The 21,767-nt window shown below is 42.9% G+C and overlaps 1 protein-coding gene across 4 annotated transcripts; it reads right to left on the minus strand.

Annotated features, from left to right (window-relative positions):
* Positions 1 to 1,184: 1,184 nt before the first annotated feature.
* Positions 1,185 to 21,506, minus strand: ints2 (integrator complex subunit 2). 4 transcript variants are annotated; one of them, XM_069720120.1, is made up of 25 exons: positions 21,226 to 21,506; positions 20,113 to 20,421; positions 19,852 to 19,990; positions 19,228 to 19,330; positions 17,066 to 17,179; positions 15,932 to 16,062; positions 14,491 to 14,661; positions 13,220 to 13,437; positions 12,916 to 13,041; positions 12,617 to 12,688; positions 11,332 to 11,446; positions 10,802 to 10,870; positions 9,829 to 9,963; positions 9,549 to 9,725; positions 8,801 to 8,912; positions 7,944 to 8,048; positions 7,668 to 7,832; positions 6,519 to 6,720; positions 4,914 to 5,039; positions 4,548 to 4,749; positions 4,062 to 4,343; positions 3,487 to 3,594; positions 3,134 to 3,239; positions 2,604 to 2,780; positions 1,185 to 1,840 (listed from the first exon to the last, which is right to left on the minus strand). In XM_069720120.1, exons 2-25 carry the CDS (start codon positions 20,403 to 20,405, stop codon positions 1,659 to 1,661), a joined length of 3,630 nt encoding a protein of 1,209 aa, XP_069576221.1. In that variant the 5' UTR covers positions 20,406 to 20,421; positions 21,226 to 21,506; the 3' UTR covers positions 1,185 to 1,658. The 4 variants fall into 4 exon arrangements, with proteins under 4 accessions (XP_069576221.1, XP_069576218.1, XP_069576219.1 ...); XM_069720117.1 differs by having other exon boundaries at positions 3,134 to 3,368; XM_069720118.1 differs by having other exon boundaries at positions 8,801 to 8,915.
* Positions 21,507 to 21,767: the final 261 nt, after the last annotated feature.

The following is a 21,767-nucleotide window of genomic DNA, read 5'->3' on the forward strand; positions in this document are numbered from 1 at the left end:
ACAACACACACAACACTACACTACCCACAACACAATATCACTACACAACACAATATCACTACACAACACAATATCACTACACAACACAACATCACCACTACACAACACAACATCACTACACAACACAATATCACTACACAACACAACATCACGTTTCTCCACCAACCGTTTAATTGGTGCTTGAAGGTGAAACGTTTCTGTGACATCATTTAGACCTTCATGTTGGAAAATACAATTCACAGAAAATAGAATTTGACACTTAACAACAGGAGCAATATCAACACAGCTGTATGCTCGAAGCAGGAATAAAGGCCTCGCCAACCAGAAACAACAACAACAACCCCACACACACACACACACACACACACACACACACACACACACACACACACACACGGGCGCCTGCGAACTAAATGAATTCCGCTGGTGGAAGATAAGTTCAGGAGCGCAACATGTCCATTTCACAGCACACATTTTCAGAGTTGAAGCAGAAACGAGCTGCCGGTGAGGAATGCCTTCGGACATACAGGCTGCTCGTGAGCAGAAACTCCAACTACCCCTCTATATCTTATACACACTGCTTACATGACGGAGTCGGTTTCTTAATTCGTAATCAGTGACATGCAAAACATTTTAGTACTGAAGCCATTTTGGACCCAAACAGGCCACTTTAGAGAAGCTCGCGCAGCCTCTGCATGGCTATCAACTACATATTTATAGTTCATTTAAGTGCAATAAGTCAAAAATTAATGTTCTAAATATATGTAATGCAAATTTGCCAGCTAAAGTGTCGGATTCAATCTTTACGTCTAAAAATTCCACTTCAGTCTGATAAATACTGGTTTCATTCTTCTCTCAGCTCAACATTTAATATTCCCTTTACACTGAAACCGTCCGCCGCTCCGTCTCGTCCACCCAGCAGGCCGTTTTTAGAACTTCGTCTCGGCAGGTATGAATTCACGTCCATTTCAGGCTTGAATTTAGGTCACGCCAGGTCAGTAGCCAACACTTTATAAAGTCCAATCTTCTCCCGCTTCGCGTTAATTTCTGTCTCGTATAGAAGAACTCCAGCTGACAGCAACGACATTAGACAACTTCAACATTGGCTCGATTAAAGTTCCCCAATCTCGCGATTTTTTAAATTTTTTATTTCTGATTGGTTTATCCAGAAAACACCTCATCAGTCAAATATTCCCTTCCTTTTTTATTACAAACAAATACATTACAAAAACGCTACACATTTCAAGGCAACGTTTTCCTTTTTGCAGTTTTTGAAAAAAATATCATAACACTTTCAGCTTAGAAAAATATACCTACAGGGGTAAAAAAAAAAAAACAACAACAAAAAAACTGGGCCGTTTAACATGTTCTGTATTTTTCTTTCTACAAATTGTGAAAGAGCACATAAACACACGTTTTCCAAACAAATTACAAATAATTTTTAATTTAGTCTCAGAATAGAACATGATAGCTGCAGATTGGGTTTTTCAGTACTTCACTCCAAACGGACGACACTGGATGTATCGCACACATGCAGTCCTATCGTGCACAGAATGACACACAGAATTTGTGGAAGATGAATGTGCATCTGCTGCCAGTCACTCTCTCAGGAGTGTAAATGTCTTTCAGCGGCAGCGTTTGGAGTTGCGTGTGTCTGGTTATAGTCCATGAAGGGTGGAACTGATAATGTCCATGAAGGTGGCCTCTATGCAGTAGCAGAGCTGGACGTCGGGGTCGGCGCCACCGAGCTCCTCTGCTGTCTTCTGGGGCAAAGAGAGCTTCGAGGAGCCTCCTCCCGGAACCACGGCCTCCTGCGGTTTCTCTTTTAGATACTGCAGACCTGAGGTGGGAAAACATAGAAATACTTATATGTCTTCTTACTTAAACGCTGGAGGATCTTTTAAACTACAAATCGGCGCTTTTTTTTTAATTAAATCATCTTTTTTATGTCCATGCAATATAAACAAACAGAAACCTGAATAAACAAAACAAAAACAAACAGCAATGAGTGTTTTTTAAAGTCTACACATCTTCCTTCCACATCATCACAGCTGATCAAATTGATTTGGATAGGATACGCTTCTAAGGAGCTTAGTCTTTGGTTGCTTCTAGTCAAATACAAACCTATCAGCAATATTGTTAGAGGAGGAATTCAGTAAAGGACTGAGGATTTTTCCTTAATTTCCATTTATTTAAGACCATATGTAGGTCCAGATAAACAAATATTATATATCCAGCAAATGTCAATGTTTACATTTGAGCTTTTTCATGTTTTTTTTATTTGTCTATTAATCTATTAGTCTATCAAATGAACAAAGTCATCCGGGCAGTGGCTTCTAATGTACGTGCATGATTCCTGATCAATGCTGACAGCAGGTATGAAACAGAAGCAGCTCTGGATGATCACATTTTTCTGTTTATAATGTTCTGACACAACTTTTATATCCATTACTATCGGGGCTATAGCTGATTCCTTCACTGCTGCTTACAGAACACGTGTCCTGATGAATGATGTAACCCCATGACAAAAAAAATAAAAATGAATGCAAGTACGCCATTTAACAAACTGTTATACTGCTACCCAGATGACTAACTTTACTCACGGGCGATAAGAGGGTCGATGTCCCGGGCTTTGGTGGCCACATCGGAAGCACAAACTTGGCCCACTTGTACTAACAGAGCAGCCACGTCATCATAGAGTGGAGGGAAGGCCTGGCAGAAGGCCACCACACACGGCAGGGTGGGCATGAAGAAGGAGAAACGCTTGGCACGAGTCAGCACTATAAAGCAGACACACACACATACGCGCGCTTACACTTTACACAAGAGCTGCGCAAACACCGCGTTCAGCGGCTAATAGGCCGGCACAGACTGTACACTTCTGTAATGGAGAAAAGAATGCTGCACTGACAGCCGAAGGCCAGACGGTGGCAGCCAAATATAGGGCTGAAAACATGGAGGCACACCGCGTGAAGACAATCACTTATTTGTGCGAGTTGATCTGCGGTTTACAGTCGACCGTCTGCTGGGAGCAGCTTTAATGCGGCAGATTAAAAAAAGACATGCAGCGAATAAAGTGGTCTACAAGCAAAAATATGAATGTACAAAATGTAGACAAGAAAAGATGACTGACCTGTTAGAAGGGTTCCCATGACACTGATGGCCAACCGGGCCACACTCAGGGACTTGGGTAGAGCGTACTGGGTACACAGGTAGGACAGCAACTGAATTGCAAAGATCTGCGGGGACACACACACACACAAACACACACACACACACACACACACACAATCACAACAGCTACACATTTTACCCCATTTCTTTATGCAGCATGTCTGCAAGCGCTCAGTAGAGTCCACCCAGTAGAGCTGCTTTAAAAAAAAAAAGAAGAAAAGAAGCACAACACAGAGGCACTGGCACAAGCCCAGGGCAAGTCGAGGATTTAAAGCCAGGAAAAAGGAAGGAGGGGACGTTGGGAGGCCTCACCTGCTTTTCCAGCTGGGGCTGGGCCAGCAGCTCTGGGATGAAGTCCAGACAGATATGGATGGAGGGGATGCCTGCCACAGTTAGAGGCAGCAGAGCTTGAGGGTAACCCTGACAGAGAGGGAGAGAAGAGGAAATATGAAACTTATAAATAAACGAGAGAGATAAGAGAGGAACAAGGAATACACAGTAGATTTATTCAAGTAGTCGTTTACGAACTCAAGTACTCTCTTAAACGTGTGTGTACATGAGAGAACTCGGCAGCCTCTGCTGAGCAGCGTGGATGAGGGCGGATTAGTGTGACAGAGGACGGATTGGTTTGATGAAGTCCACCATATGGCCGTCTGCTACTTCTGGGAGTGCTGCAGTCACTTATTACTAATGCCATGGCAGAGTGGGATGACTAACGGGGTCAACGTGATTTGGCTCTTCTTGAAAAACTCACTCGAAGGTATTTTTCTGAATTATGGCCCGATCCGTCTACGAAAAGATTACGCTCGGTGGCAAAATTTGGAGGGACGGAAGATTACACGGGAATGACACTATAAACCTGTCAGCCTTCATCACACTGTATTTACCTGAAAATGAACCAACTTGGCAATGTTGGGGTCAGCGATGAACATCTGATGCAACAGACAACAGATGAGACACTGCACCTCCCTCAAGTCACTGAGCAGGCCTCCCTCTGGCTCAGCCTCGTCCACACCCCCCCTGGCTCTCGGCCCTAGGCTTCCCTGTTTCAATTTCCCTGGCACGGGGCCCCGAATGCTCCTCAACAGGCTCTCTGGGGTGGCCCCCAGCTGCTGCTCTTCGGAAGTTGGCAGACACACCTCCAGCAGAATCTGGACCGCTGCGCTGTCCTGCAGTTAAACACAGACAAGTGGTTACAAAGAAAAGGTCATCTCTTACATATTCTAGTGTTATTTCAGGCAATATCATTTTTGCATTTATGCTTTAACAAAAGGCCCACGACATGAAGATACAAGCAAAGGTCTCCCAGAAAAAGTGAGATCAGTACGTAGGAGAAACAACAAATGACGTGCAGCTGTTCGTGGTTGGAATACCTGCGCCGACAGAAGGGCGTTCTTCAGCTCCTCTCTGGTGACCTCGGGCGTGTCCGGTTGTCCCGGCACGCCCAGGTTTGAAACGGTCTGGCTCTGCCGATCAAAGTCGGCCGTCTCCTTCAGATGGCATTGTAGGTATGCTTTTGAGGCCAGCAGGTAGCCATTCAGCATGTGAAGGACAATGTCCATCAAAGGGGGACACCTGGCCACAAACAGAAAAACAATGTAATCGACTCCAATATGAACTATTCTTTTTTTTTAATGTATTTAATGCGTCCACGCATCATGTACATGTCTGCCAGTCCGTACGTCCGCTGTCTGTGTCCATATGTGGCATTTGAGGATACGACGTGGCGGCGTAGTTACCTGTAAACTCTCTGGTCACAGCGCAGCACGATGAGAGGATCCACCATCAGGTCGTTCTGAGTGTACGTCTGCTGCCTGAGCAGCTTGGCTGAAGGCTGGAGGGCGTTTACGGTCATCACCCACAACCTGCACCACACACACACTTCACATTACACTCAGTTTTATGAATTGAAGGACGTACAGTACCTGACTTGGAGCGCTGTTGCTTTCTCGAGCCCAACCAATTTATCAGAGGGCAAGTTTTATTGGCAGATATTACACTGTTTAAGTACACCGCTGCCATTTTGGACAATAAAGTTTATTGTTCAACTATAAAACATCCTGCCCTCCAATTTGTGTTTGATAACCACATTTTGACAGATGTGTCAGCATCGTATATTTTTGTACTTCCAATATTGGTATTGTAATCAGGACAAAAATCCTGTATCGATGAGGATTTATCTTCTTCTTTTTTTTTTTTGCGCAGTTTTTGATCATAACTCAGAGGATATGTCTAAAATCTGTGAAGACATTAAGAGACATGTCAACAGGACAAACAGCAAACTTGCTTATTTGCAAAACTATGATTTCCACTGTAAACTGTAAATTGTCAAATTTGACCAAAATATAGCGCGGCACACACTTCAGTCGGAGTTCATCAACTCACAGATTAGCTCATGGCAGCATTTCACCCTCAATCCCTCTTATCAGACCGGTGTTAAACTCTAAACCAGCAGGGTACTCTTGGAGCTCCGAGCTCACATGCAGCTAGCGCACTGGCATCAATCAGCGGATCTGTGTGAAATCTGACACCGCTGCCCTCCTCCTAGATTCACCAGAGCGTCTCTCCTCCATCCTCCTGCAATAATATATAATATATGAGAGGGAGGGAGGAAGAGACAAGCGAGGGGAGCAACAATCCCTTACATCTGCCTGGTGGAGAGTCTCCCTCAGTTTTCCTGCCCCGAGCTCTTCGTGTTACAGGCCCCCTCTTGGATCGATAGCATGCCTGCTCAGAGCTTTGGTAACTGTGCTCCTTCGGGCCCCGGGGCAGAGTGAGGGTGACCCTCATCTGTCCAGAGAGTTCACAGAGGCTAACGGAGTTGCTCGGCTCGATACCTCTGATCTATTCATACAATAATCATTGAGCAGACAGCCTGGAGTTAAGGCCAACAACTCTTGCTCCACAGGTCTTCCTTTAATCCATTTACTGAGTCTCCCAGCAACTTTACACAGTCCTGGGAGAGACAGCACCGTGTACTACTGTTAACCTTTAACGGAGAAGATGTACAAATAGAAGTTTAACCAGCAGCCGGGAGGGAAGTTCAGCAAAAGATCTGATATTCAAGTTAGTGAGGATAAGATATTTTGAGTCTTACTCTGCTTTTGAGCAAAGGTGATGCCATGAACACATTAAGGGACAAAATGACATAGTAAATAATTTCCATTCTGCATATTGAGTATTTAATCTTAAATACATTTCAAGCTTGCAGAGTGGAAACAAACCGAATATTCTAACTTACCACAACGTATTATTCCCATGTGACACCTATTCTCCCTTGAGGGTGTCACAGTATCATTTTCTAGATCTTGTCCACAACATGTTGTCGTGTCCAGAGCACGTACCTGCGGGGCATCACCGTGTTCAGGCCCATCCACAGCTTGTTGAGGGTCTGCAGTATGCGACGAGGCACCGCGGGCTCCAGCAGCAGAGCCATGCTGGCTGTGAGGGCTTCTGCGTACGGGATCAGGTCTCCGGGTGAGAGCAGCGTTAAATGCTCCAGGATCCGCATCAGCCTGGGACTGCTGGATGGCAACTTCTGGAAGGCTGCGGGGAAACAGAAGCCTGAATTAATCCTCAAACTCCACAGCTAGAACTAAATGCACACAGTATAAGTAAGCATACAAAGCAACATTGGGCACACATTTATTGTGACTTAATAGTAGTGAGAAAAAACAACAACTAGAGTGGTATAATCCCTTAGCCTTAATCCAGATTCCTTGAGGGGACATTTACTGTTAAGAATGTATTTCAGCATTTCAATTCAAAACAGTGCGAATCCAAGAAGGGAAGTGTTATAACTATATAATGAAAACTAAATATTGAGTGAAGTGAAGGGTTGAGTTCTGCACGACATTATCAAGTCCGTTGTTATCACTCGGTTGAAACATATTTTCACTTCCTCCCACCAAACTCAGAGAGGAAGAAGAACTACATCCCTCTTTCTTGATCTATTACCCGATTCAGAATCAATTAATTACTCTGGAAAAATGCAGAAAGAATGCAGATAATATACCCCGGGTATGTTATGACACAGGTGTGCATCAACACATAAAAGATATACAGTGTTTATATATGTGCATTATGCTGCGTAAAGATGTGTGAAATTTGTCAATGATCGCCAACAAAGAAAAGCCAATTACAGCATATCCTTTAAAAACTGAAGGATTAACTATTGAAATTAGATTTCATCTGAAACACAGCTTTCAGCTGTGAATGTGTAATAAAACGCTGGTATTTATTCCCTCTCCCGTCCTAGACTGATAACATGACATCTCACCAACCCAACCCCAACTCCCACATTAGTATCACTGCTGATGGTTTATTTACTAGTGATAAATGTGTGGCGTGTCTTTGCCTCTTTTCAATCTGAATTATATCAGTATCTATCAAAATAAGGCAATTTTAGCAATAAGACCTCTTATTTAAAAAAAAACACCAGTCATATAAGCCTCTGCCCCAAACCAATACGAACCCCCCCTCCTCCTCCTCACCCTGGTGGAGCTGGCTCTGAGTGTATCGACAGGTGTTGCTGGGAAGCATCATCCTCCTGAGGAGGGGCAGGGTACCGGTCACCTCCTCCTCACATACCCAGTCCTCCACCAGACATAGGTGGGGAAAGTTGGTGGCAAGCAGTCTCAGCAGGGCAGAGTGCAGACCTGCAATCAGTCAAAGATTATTTAAAAGTTTATTACGCAAATAATTGTGTTTGTTTCGGTTCTCATTTAGTCAAATAAATGTAAATATAGACTTGGAACTAAACCTCTCACCTCCTAGCTCCTGCTGCAGCCCCTGGGCCTGAGTAACCAGGTACTTAATGGGGATCTGGTCCATCAAGGCTGCTGAGTAGGACTTTGGCTTCCTCTGCATCAGGGCTTTAAAAAAAAAAAAAAAAAAGGAGAAACAAGGTGAGTGAAGGCTGTAAAACAGTGAAGACAGAGAGTGAGAGCATAAAGCAAAAGAAGGACAAGACAGAACGTAAGTGTTTTATTTGGTTGTGTAAGGACACCAGAGCCGCCGTGCTGATGAGTTAAAGAAACGGAGGTGATTTTTCACTGACGTGGGTTCATTACCACTGCTGATGATATTCATTATTCCTTCCTTGAAGGCTGTGGGAGCACTTGGGTAAACACAGCAATTAAAGAGATGGGCATAAACTCTCACATAAATCTGGCCTAATGAAGGGCAAGAGGAGAGCTCATCATGGGAGAGGATAAACACTGACTAGGCTAACTGCTAATGCTCAATCTAACCTACAGCTGTCCTAGTTAGCTTTGCTCCCACAGCCATTGTACTTGGCTCTTTGTCAGCCCTCCATTTATTCACTATGAAGCAGCCAACATTCAGTGCCAAGAGAGAAAAGGATGAATGACTGCACATCCAGAGTGAGAGCATCTCCTGCAACTTAACAGAGGACAAAAGCTTCCTTTCTTTTCTCGCTGCTTGACAAATTCTCTCCATCTTGCATACAATGCCTTCTTCAGTGGAGGAAATGACAATGGATGCACTTTAGACAGGCAAAGAAAAGAGAACATAAGAAAAAGAAAGGAAGTGTGCCAAGAGCGCAGAGGGGAGCCAGGCACAGCGCAGTGTTTTTGTTGGGACGCGGTTATTGTCTCGTACATACCCAGTTGTTTGGTGCTAGCCAGCAGATTCTCCTCGTAAGACAGGATGTAGTAAAGGATCAGGAGTTGGGTGGTGATGGAGTAGCGCTGTCGTCCGCCTCGGCTACCGTCCCCCTGCTAACCAATAGAAAATAACAGCCAGGGCTCAGGGACAAGTACAATAACAGAACTGGTGAATGAGAAGCTTTCAACAGGTTAATGGGCAACAAAACAACATCCATCTTAAGGTTGGCAGTGAGTTGCTGCAAATTTCTTTAAAAAGACACATCAACCATTCACAAATTTGTGTCATACATTTTTTGCATTATGGTTACATAATAATGAAAATCTCCTGACTTCTTTCTAGGTTGAAAACATATTTTCAAACTCTTAAGATCAGAATCAATAGCAGCAAAGAGGAAATAAAGTACAGTGTGCATTTACTGAATTTCAACAATAATTACTGGTATAACAATAATTAAATGAAGTAAATCCAGTTGTCAGAAGAACTGAAGGAGAAGTTGTTTTAAGTAGCATTGAGGTAACGTTCAGTGGAATACCATTAAAAGGGGGAACTGACTCAATTAATTGAGGTCAGAGGAATAAAATGAATGACGACCAGGTCAAAGGAGAATAGTGCCTTCAAATACTCACACAGATATGAAGAGGAAAATGAGGAGCAAGCCACAACATTACGCCACCAATAAAATGTTAACTTTTCAGGGAGCAGTTTTAGGTTTTTGCAGTCTGTGAAACCTACGACTGACTCACCCCAGCAGAGCTCTGGAAGACATTGAGGATCTCCTGCTCAGTGATTGGCTGGTTGGTGGCCTCTGGGTTGGCCTTGGAAGCTGGAGTGAGGATGGAGTTGATATAGGCATCGATTAGAGGGATGAGTTGGGTGTGGATGGGCGTGGTTGTCTCGCAGAGTTGGCGATAGATCCAGTCCTGGAAGATCCACACAAGGAGAGCACAGAAGAGCAAAATGTATTTATTAAACAAACTTACCTTCATCTATTCATCATAAGGAGCCATGCAACGTACGTCGTACCTTGATGGACACTTTGTGCTTGGTGAAGGCTCGACTCCGGAGCAGCTGGTAGATGCAGTGAATGGGAAGGAATCCTGTGATGTTGGCACTCAAGTTGTTGGTCACTGCAACCCGAACGGCATGAGCTGTAACCACCTACACAGCGAAAATAATAAACTAATTAACAAAAGAGCAACAATGGAAAATGGACAACATGGACAACGCAGACAAACAGACTCTGTACAGCTTTACGTCACACATCATTTCATTTCTCTGGCTCATTCACTGACGAGCTACTTTCCATGTGAGACCACGTGGTTCCCACGGTAACAGAAGCAGCAGCCACGTGAACAAACATGACTTTAGACATCATACAACAAGAACATGCACAGATATTGGATCAGGCCACATGATGCCATTAAGATGCAGATTTATGTGTGAGATTTAGTTCAGTTGAAAATCTACACAGTTTGAACAACTTTCCAATTTATATGTAATATATATCATGATGAAAAGCAACAACATACCATGATTAATAACACCTACAAAGATATAATGTAGAATACTAATGGTAGCCTGTATATAGCTATTCATATTTCTCCATGTGACAGTATGAAATATCATGCTGCAGAGCTATAGAGCAAAACTCCTAAAAGTGCTTTCTGTGCTTCTTATAAAAGTTTTTTTTTTTTTTTTTTTTTAATTCATAAAAGGTATTCATCAATGGTCTGATGTACCATGCACCCATGATCATGGGTAATATAATAATGCTCATTAATCTTAACACTACACACAAATTGCAGAGTAGCTGTAATTTATCTCTACATGTTTATTTCATTTTGACAAGTTCTTACATCAGAAGCTGCAACAAACTTGAATTTATTAAGGCAATTAAATTATTGGACACTGAAATTAGCAAGAAGGCTACATCATCAAAGTCTCCTGAAAACGTACATAAGGACAGATAGATAATATAATATAATAATATATGCACCTGTTCAGTGAAGATCTCCTGTGTGAAGATAGTCTTCATCTTGCTCAGAGAGCTCGGCTTGATGGCAATCTGTAGGAAGATTATCCCCCAAAAATACATGCGCAGTGGTCGGTTTGCTGTGAGTGAAAACAACCTGCAGGCAGCAGTGCTGCTATTTTGTAATTCCCTCCTTTCATATTTCATAAGAAAAATTCTACATGGCAGGCACAACACTGAATTGAGAGGACTGCCCTAGGGGTGGAAACAAACAGGCTCTAAATCCAATTACATTACACATCTTAGTGGAAAATACACTGAGACAGGAAAACTACTTAGTACACAGGCAGGAAACAATAGTGCACTTAATAAGTAATAAAACAACAAATTGGCCACAGGGTATGAAGTGTCTCACTAGATATGTGTATGCTGCAAGTGTTTCATTAGTGATATGGTCTCCATACGCTCCACTGCTGCAGCGGAGGAGTCGGGCCAGGAGCTGGTCAGCCAGACTGATGTATTGATCACTGCCTCCCTCCCACCTACCACCTTACCTTCATCCCCAAAGTAGAGCACACCAACTCAATAATGGAGCTGAGCTGGTTGCTATGGAAATACATGGCAACCAGTAATAGCATCTCTCCAAAAGAAGCAGATACGCCTGCAGCGCTGTAAGGAGGAAGACACACACATATGCAGGAGAGGCAATTGAGGGAAGACATTTAAGCTTGTTGTTAATCCTGCATCCTACAGGACAGAATTTTAATAAACTGATTTTGCTGGTTGTATCCGCGCACGCACACACACACACACACACACACACACACACACACACACACACACACATAGTTGTTTCTATCCCTTTAGCTCAGATTAAAGTCTGTCTAAGGTCACTTAAGACTCTGATGATTTATGCTTTATGGACTGGCATCATAAACATAAACACATTCATAGGCACTGCTGCAGGTGTTGAGACGAGTCCTGTTGACTTCATTTTAACAGACAAGCAAACAAAAGCTCCGCTGAGTTTATCGCTGCAAGTTCCCACAGAGACCAAACAATTACAGAGGCAACAGTAAATGGCTCCAAACAGAGCACGTAAACAAAGCGAACACACATCCAATGCATGACTACAGACAGGATTTAACACGTGGAGTTTATCATTTAACTAGAGCTGCTCCTTGTTTATTCTGCGACTGCAACTGTTGCCGCAGTTATTATAAAGTTATTAATTAACTGTAGTTGACACTGTTCTGGAGCAGAAGACCAGCGGCTAAGATCATACCAGTGTAGTAAAATAAGTGCAACAGCAGAGAAGAGTGCTCTCTATGTGAATCCTATAATAAGCAAACGTTGGCTGAGAGCAAAACAAGATAAAATAATTTGACATTTTTATTGAAAAACTGTTGAAATCTGACGCCTACTGCAACAAAAAATAATCAAATACAATAAAATACGGTGCTTTAAAAAAAAAAAATGAGCGTGGCTGTCGAAGCTGCACATCATATACTTAAATGCATGTACGAAATTTTAATAATGCTGGATTATAAAATTATTACTAACTCTGTAAAAGCAGCCAATGACATGCATTGACACATCAGTGTAAATATTTTTTCTAACATTACCATTTTAGAAGTTTACAATATTAACTTTCATTTTATGTTCTCAAAGCAGCCTCTTAAATTTGGTAGAACGTTTAAAGTAACATTTCCAGTAATGCGAACTGCACGCTAAACACACACAACTTAAATACATTTGACTATACAAGTGTATTCAAGTTGACTATAATATTAAGTTTTCCTACACAGTAATGCCTCATTAATGTCGAGTTTTTCTTACCTCTCGAAGTATTCCTCCTCTTTGATCATCCAGCTGAGCCACATGACCATCAGCTGTTCTTGCTCTGGAGTGCTGCACAAACACACACAGAGGGTGACGCTCAATCTTCATATAAAACAGGAGACTTTTAAATGGAAAAAGACACTGACAGGGCTTTTGGTAGGCAGCGTGCATTGGCAGGAAATCAACATGCAAGACCACTGGTAGTTGAATGGGGTTTGTGATCCCAACCTATTTGTGTTGGCTGAATAAAACAAAGACCTATAACAGTGGGAGTCAATAAGACAAGCTTTATGTACCTGACCAGAGTAGGGAAGGCCAGCAGCTTGCAGAAGGACAGGGAGACAAAGCGAACACCAGCAGGAGTGGCGGGCGGCCGGCTGGTCATCAGCTGCAACAGCTGCTCCGCCTCTTCATCTGTAGGTCTGGGGAGGAGTCACATTAAGTATATCAACTTTTAAAGTTTAACTACTACTTCAAAAGAAACATTTTGAATATTTGAGGACTAAATGAGTCCAAGTTCAAATTACACTCCGAAAACTATCAAATGAAAACCACAGGCACGAAATATCAGGAGGGTTGCTGCATCGTCTTTGAACCAACCTGAGACCCGCGATGCCCATGAGGGCGCAGTAAAGTCGGAGCAGAGCGCTGGCCTTCACCACATGCTCCTCTCTGAGGCCCGAGTATCCCGAACCGCCTTCATCCGTGTCTCCGTCATTGGGAACGTGGGTGCTGCGTGAGCGGGGCAGGATGGCGACCAGCTCCAGCAACAGCTGCCTGCGCATCTGCCACAGCACCGAGCTGCTTTCTCTCTTACGCTGGCAGTTCGGAGAGAAAAGTGAGGCAACGACACGAGTCAACCGCTGGGCCTTCACGCAAAGTGTCAACACCAGCGCGCAAATCAGTGAACATTGAAGAAATAAATGAATTAAACGGCACATTCATTTACAAACCTGCTACCAATCAATTAATTGACCATTTGTCACATCAGCAGCTGAGAGACAAATTATAATGTACAGAGCAGAAAAATCTAAATGTAGATGGAACATTTTCCTCCCAGCGCAGACACGGAGAGCTTTACCGTCTGCAAAATATAATATTATATCAACGTAAACAAATGATGACATTTGCAGTGAAAGGCTGACTGTAAAACGGATTTGCCCTCCGTAAACTGCAAGAAATGCCAGCAGATAGAAAGATCCCCTTTATGTCTTTTGTAATATGTTAAATGTTCCCTTCAACATGGAAGAATGCAGGTGACACCAAACAAAACCGCCAGAAGTATTGAATGTTGAGGGCAGACATTGTATGAGAATGTGTGTGTGTGTGTGTGTGTGTGTGTGTGTGTGTGTGTGTGTGTGTGTGTGTGTGTGTGTGTGTGTGTGTGTGTGTGTGTGTGTGTGTGTGTGTGTGTGTGTGTGTGTAATGCTGTCTATTTGACTTTTTTTTTTTTTTTTACAATCACTATGAGGACATTTCAGCCCTCTCAGGACATTTGGGCCAGTCCTCATTAATTCAAAAGGACTGTTTGAAGTTTAAGACTTGTTTCTGAGGTTAAGTGTTTAGGTTTCATGTTTAGTTGTGAAGGTTAAAAACACTGTTCGGGGCTCGGGAATGCATAATGCCAGCGAGGGTAATCACAAGTATAGGAAGACAAACGTGTGTTTTTGGTTGAGAATCCAACATTTTTACACTCACGATGATGACATCGCATAGAAATCAGAAAATAGGCTTCTTCCTGACTAACGTGAGGTTGTTTTTTTTTCTTGCACATCCACAGTTCTGTGTCCAAACGAGCAAAACATTTTTTTGCATTGGCGTGTTCATAAAAAAACATGAACTGCAGCACAGAGTGACTTCTGGCCTCTTACCTGTTGTCCATTACGGATGAACATGCTGAACCAGGTGCGCACTTTGCTATTGGTGCCCAGCAGCAGACCGCTGACGTAAGAGACCAGGGGACTGACCGCCTCGTCGGCTGTGTCTGGTTTGTAGTCCAGAGTCAGAGCCACGCCCAGACCAGGCAGGTGACACTCCTCCACCTGGAAACACACAGAATAATCACGCAAGAAATGATATTCCTTATTATTTTCTTTTTTTGTTGTGCATGTGTAACAGTTTTTAAATTCTTCTCTATACTACTCTTTAAGTATATCGATAGTTTCAAGTAACTGGTGCTGGTATACTGACTGTTAATGTTTCTAGACATTATTCCTCAACATCCTACATAACTTGGCCCGGCGTGATATTGCTTCTTTAGTCTATTCTGAAGGAGCATTTGATCCATGTGTTAACAAACCACAGCTGTATGGTCCCTGAAATACCCAAACATCAGCACGGCATCACATCAATTCCCACTTCCTGTTGTCTGAGACCACAAAGTACAGCCAAGTACGAGTCCTGCTGATACATCATTCAGCAGAGCAATGAATTTCGACTGCCTCCTGGGGCCTCGCTCAATAACTGACCTCGTGCTGTAACCTCCTTGAGAGAAGGAGGGAAGTGAGAAGACAAATTTCTCCCCTCAGGGATCACATCACAAAGTGTATCGCGACACGGATCAGTGAGGAGAAAAATCTTCACTTTTACTAACTTTTATGAAGTGAGTTGATCTAAGTAAAGAAACAAAGTGCCTGGTAAAACAGAGCTTATCACAGCAGGCAGAAATGACTGCAGTGATGTTTAGATGTGAGAAAACTGTCCACAAATATCAACTATCAATTTACTGCTCACAAATCATCACTTCACAAAGCAGTCGTGGCAAGTAATGTGGCATATTACGTTTCCGTCAGATTGTGATTCTAAGATCATGACTTTGACTGCCTCTATGTTAAAGCCACAAAACTCCCAACAGTGATGCGTTTAGCGACGCACAGTTGGATAATGTGTGGCTGCAATGCTGCTTTAAATTCATTTGTTATCACAAAAAATGCTAAATAATTTAAGATACGTTGTAACAGTAAATAATTATGTTGAAACAACAGTAAATATTTTATGCAATCACATTTTCTGCAAACAGAAAAATCCTGGAACAGAAACATTTTGTCAGGAAAGCACATCACACAGATGAGGAGATGATAAAAAATGTGCTAACAACAAACATCATTTTAGTTTACGCATGCATAATTAATGTAGAAAAATCCAGGGGAGCAGAATAAATGTGGCACAAATGTATCTCGTGTGGAATAAAGCAGCTCCCAGATGAGAGAATCCATCTCTCGTCCTAAATAAACCATCTTTGGGAGGTTGTAGATGAGGTGTGACTCTGGCCTCAGTTTAGGGTCCGGTGGTTAAAGGAAAAGTGGAACTGACCACCATCGCTCTGATGTTGAGGGCCTGTGAGGGATTCATCTGGCAAAGCTGCCTCAGGGCTTCTGTCCTGCGTCGACCACCCACGCTCTCTTCATCCTGACGCTCTCCGTTCTTGATCAGGCCTCTGCAAACTGCAACGACAGACAGGAAGAGGTAAACACACACAACATTATTTGGACTGCTGGACTATTTCCTGTAATGTTCTGTACATCACCGACAGTAACACTGTAATATTTCTCCGATGCTTGGCCAAGTCCTGTCCTCCATAAATACTATACTTCATTGAATTACTACTCATATATTTGCCATCAGAATATGATCTCATTTCCCCTAAACTTTTAGACAGCTGAGAGTTGAAACTGTAAAAAGCGTCTATGGCCGAGTGAGATTACGTCATGTTCTGAAATTACACGAGTTTCCATCTCTGCTACTTTTGGATTATTCCATGTGCCATAAAAGAGCCGATGGATTTATTGTCTGGTTACCAGCTGGTGTTAAAAATGACAGACCTTGATGCTTTCAGACAGAACCACTTCCCCCTCTGATGTCAATTCATTTCACTTTCAATTCAATGGAACGAGGTCTTTTCCCCTAACAAAGCCAGACGGATTCCTTGATGTTGAAGCTACACACACACACACACACACACACACACACACACACACACACACACACACACACACACACACACACACACACAAAAACCACACACACACACACACCCTGTTGGCTGAGCTCTGACCCTCCGTGTGATAAGAAGGCGCTGGAGACGCCGGGCATTTTCATCTAATGCGGTTCTGAAAGCACACACAGCACTCTGTGAGTGAGAGCGAGACAATAATGCTCATCATCAATCAGACGAGCGCTTGTACCCTTTGGCCAGCGGCGTGGCTCGAATTAAGAGGAGCAACAGCAGAAGCTCAGCTAAAACAACATATGGTTGCAACTCAGTCGCTACATGTGTATAATTTTAATGAAGCTATCGCTGAAGGTTTTCTGAGGTAACGTTAAGCGAAGTCGTGTTTCTGCCAAAGCAGGCACGCTGACTAACCAAATGAAACTAGTGCTGGCAATTAACCAGCCACTACATTATCGGCCGACGGCATGTGCGGTGCCGTGAGACAGATGAATTACCTTCATTGAAGCTGTCAGGAACATTGGCAACCAGCAGACACAGAAACCAGTCGCCATTACGGACATGAAGCAAAGCCTCTGCTACGTCCACGATGGGCAGCAAGGAGGGCAGCTCTGAGACAAACAAACAAGAAGAACACTTTGTCAACTGCAGAGGGGAAAAAAAGAAATCACAGGGAATATTTTCAGGCTGGCTATTTTTTTTTGTTTTGTAATATACAGCTACTATGTGATATAAGACTATTTCAATCTAACCATCAGTAGTAGTAGATTGTGTAGATTTTGTCTGCTGTTTCTAATATAGGTGACAAATTCAAGGAAAAAGCAACATAAAGTGTCGGGCCACCACGTGCTGCCAGAACAGCTTTAACGTGCCTTGGCATCTCTAGAAATCTACCAGAGAAATGGAACAGCATTCATTCAGAGGATGTTCCCTCATTGGGTTTTTTTGATGATTCAGAGGCGAGCATTGGTCCAAAATCTCCCATCGGTGTTTAGTTCGGTTGCAATCTGGTGGCTGCAAAGGCTTAGACCATAGGATTATAATCATTTTCATAATCGGAGGCCACGGTATCCCAGAAGAGACCCCTCCTATTGGGATAGAAATATTTCATCATAGGATAAAGATAGCCCAGAGCCTCACAGAGCAACCAGATCCGCTCACTGTCGCGAGAATGCACTCTCAGGTTTTTCCTTAATTTGTCATCTGTCTGAGAATGTTTTTAAATAAAAAAAACAGACTGATCCTACGATGAACAATCCCCCTTGTTACACAAAGATAACAGTCCACTGCTGATGACTGACAAATCGAATTACATAAAGGTGACACCACACAAAGGGTGAGCTTTCATTCAGAAATTCATATCACATGACGTCATGAATATATTCTCAGCAGGTGAACACATCAAACAAAAATCTAAGTTTGCTTGAACAGTGAAAAACAACCAACTGATTCAAGTTTTTATCAGCCTTCTTTGTAAAAGCCTATAAAACATTACAAATAAAGACTTTCTGGACTGATTCTGACCTTTAGATTAACTGAGCATCATTCAGAAAAATGTCCATATGGAAGTTTATCTAGCAGATAATATTTGATCACTTCCTGGATTGTGCTCATTGTCTCATTACAGTTGCATTAATAAAGAATTTCATGGCTGATAACTGATATTCATCTGTTTATTGTGTGACACTGATAAAACAGTTTACTTTATGTAAAACAAGTAATACCAGACATTGTTATTATTATTAAAAAGCATGTCTAAGCTACAAACACTGTGTTGTTGGCCGAGGCCTCTTTCATCCTCTCCTCTCTCCTCCTGACTCACTGCTGGATGAATAGTTTGGTTGAGAGGAGACGAGGCTGGTTGGTCTCAGCCTCGGTGTTAAACAAACTTTTACTACATTTAAGACAGATGGCTAATTAGGATGAACTGTATTATACAATTATTGTTTGGGTTCAGCTTGTGTATGATGCTTTGCTGTGTGAATAATACGCTCTGACTGAATGTGTGAAACGAATCAGCTGTGAATTAAGAAGACACAGCGAATAGAGCAGTCGGAGAAGTCGCATTTCTGCAAATATATATTTTGCTTGTCTGCTTTTAAAAAGTGTTTGATGAATAATCTTTGGCTCTTTGTCTTCCTGACTGTCTTATGTTGCACTGATGGATAACAAACAGTGTTGTTGTCGACTCCAGTAAACTGGAAACCAAAGTCTGTTACATTGTCTCTGCTCTGAAGTCAGTTTACTGTCTGCTCAGTGTGTGTGTGTGTGTGTGTGTGTGTGTGTGTGTGTGTGTGTGTGTGTGTGTGTGTGTGTGTGTGTGTGTGTGTGTGTGTGTGTGTGTGTGTGTGTGTGTGTGTGTGTGTGTGTGTGTGTGTGTGTGTGAGGAGCTCAACCCCAGCCCCGTGAAAACAGTCAGCAATACCGAGAGCAAAGAGGAAAATATTACCATTCATTACTACCTAAACAGTAATTCTGAGCTGCCAGTGAAATATCAGCCACCGATATATATAGGTGTTTATTATATAGGTGTTTATTATATAGGTGTTTATTTCTTGCAATGAGCACACTTGCGTACAAAAGCCGTTGCATTTAAAACAATCCCACCTGTAAAGCACTTCTGAGTACAACTATGAAGAAGATGAAAGGAGCTTCGTACCTGCTTGTAAAATGCAGAGGACGTCTGCGACCTCCTCCAAGTACACCGGGCTTTCAAAGAGCTCAGAAGACTTTAAGAAAAACTCTCCATTTGAGTCGGCCACCTGAGAAACAACAAGGGAATGGGAGACAGGCCGTGTCCATCAATCATCCAAGTTATCCTGTTAGATGAAGATTAAACTGGTGGAGGACAGAGAAATATCTCATTCAAATTGACGTGAGAGCAGCTGCCAGAAATTTGGAATTTCTGATCGCAAATTAGACTTTAATGAACAATTAAAGAAAGCTGTGCGATCTTGCTGCTTTCATCCGAGACTCATTTCCACGAGAAAGATATTTATAATAATTTACTAATTTGCACCGCATCGTTCATGCTGTAAATTCTTTATATTTGCATCACCATATTCAAGCATGTCTCTCCACTTTACAAACTGCAGCGAACCAGATTTAGGCTGCTAACAAGCACCTAAATACTTTCTAGTTATCCTGGTAGTTTAAGGCAGCATCAAAAGCACAATCAGCTGTTAACAATGTTTTAATGTGACGTCAAGTTTTGGTTTCTTAAGCACATGACGTACCACAGTTAATGTTTTTGTGATTCTGTACTACGTGGCCAGCTCTTTACCTTATTCATGATAGCCAACAGTTCGCTGAGGGTCAGACGGAGTCTCCTGAGGGGATCACTGTGTTCAAACTCCAGGGTCAGTCCGTGCTGCAGCTGTGTCACCAGGATGCTCTCTCCGTTCGAGCCACCGGCCTTGTGCCTGGCAAAAGACACAACTTTGTATTTAAACTGCTAAAACAGCCACGAAGAAAGCAATGCATGTGTGACTTTGCCGTTACCGCTGCAGTTAGTATGGCGTCACCATGTGTAAGGCAGCTGTACCTCAGCTGCTGCTCCTTCCGGGCATCCTGCTCCAAGGCGTGAAAGTCCACAGACAAAAGCGCTACGATGGAGTTGACGGCTTCGACCCCAGAGAGCAGGCGCAGGATGAGCTTCTTGTCCTGTGCCCAGGACTGGCTCTGATCAGCCGGAGCACATAAAGCCATCCTCACCAGGCAGGGCAGCAGCAGCCTGAGCTCCGGGTCGCTCAGGGCAGCCAGGCGAATCACATCCACCTTCTGCATGGCTTCAAAAGCAAAGGAGCTGACAAACTGCAGCCCTGTCCGGTCTGCCATCTCTCTGAACCGAAACCTTGTGGGAACAGAGCAGACTCACATCACAAGAGCAGACTCGGACCATCTGGAGCACACAACGTGGACATAAAGCACACAACGTGGACAGAAAGCACACAACGTGGACAGAAAGCACACAACGTGGACAGAAAGCACACAACGTGGACAGTCCGACAACCAGGACACAAACTGAACACAACAACCAGAGCCAGGCAACTTCTGAGCTGTCAGAAGGAGCTGGAGTTCACCGGTGTCATGATGTGGAAAGACTTCATTTATAGACGTATAAACATCAACATGAAACAGTCATATCACTTTATTGTTAACTGTATAATACTATATATATATATATATATATATATTGTATATAACGGTACTTTGTGGCAATTGACTGAGTTACTGACAAGTCAGCCAAGAAGCACAGCACCATAAACACGATAGTATATATTTAGTATATATCTAAATCTGTATATTAGATATATATAATCATGTTGCTAACATACTGCTAACGCTAGCTCCTACTGGGAAGATTAATTATTGTTGACTTGAACAGACGTGAAATCTTGACGTCAAAAACCCAAAACATGATCTTGTTCACAGGAAGAACTTTGGACTATTTTAATATCCGTCTTTTGAAGCACAACTAACACGTTCAACCTGGGTGTTTGATCACTTTCCCCTTTGCTTTCAGAGCGGCTCTTAGCATGCTAACGGCTACAGCTAGGCTAGCTAGCCAGGAGACAAAGCTGTCCTGCTGTCCCGGTCTGTCTCCGCCGTGTCAACAACTCTTTTGAACACAGCACTTCAAGAACAATCCACTTACCTCACTTCTTAAGATGACATCTAGTCTCTAAAAAGAAACGTGCCCATGGAGGCCCTCGGACCTCGGACTCTGTTGTGTACCGTGACCGGGAGTCCTGAGCCAGTAATGGCCGCGAGGGAAGCTTGTCGGAGCTGATGCCGGCTGGTTTATGGAAATATGTTTGGCGCTTTCTAGTTTTCACGCCCTGTCTGTTACAGATCCCGCTGGGATCTTTTACTTTGTCTGCAGGAGACACAGATGCATTGTGGAAGTGAGAGAACCGCGGAGCCGCGCTGCCTGAAGTCCTGCCTGAAGTCCGCCTGAAGTCCTGCCCTCTCTGCAGGCTGTCGGGAGGAAACAGCTGACATGTTGATATATGATATGATTGATATGTGATATGATTGATATATGATATGATTGATATGTGATATGATTGATATATGATATGATTGATATATGATACGATTGATATATGATATGATTGATATATGATATGATTGATATGTGATATGATTGATATATGATATGATTGATATGTGATATGATTGATATGTGATATGATT

Source organism: Brachyistius frenatus, unplaced genomic scaffold (assembly GCF_029030835.1).
Source record: "Brachyistius frenatus isolate BFR_SWC_R1_liver_20210118 unplaced genomic scaffold, ASM2903083v1 Contig_233, whole genome shotgun sequence".
Lineage (NCBI taxonomy): Eukaryota > Metazoa > Chordata > Actinopteri > Embiotocidae > Brachyistius > Brachyistius frenatus.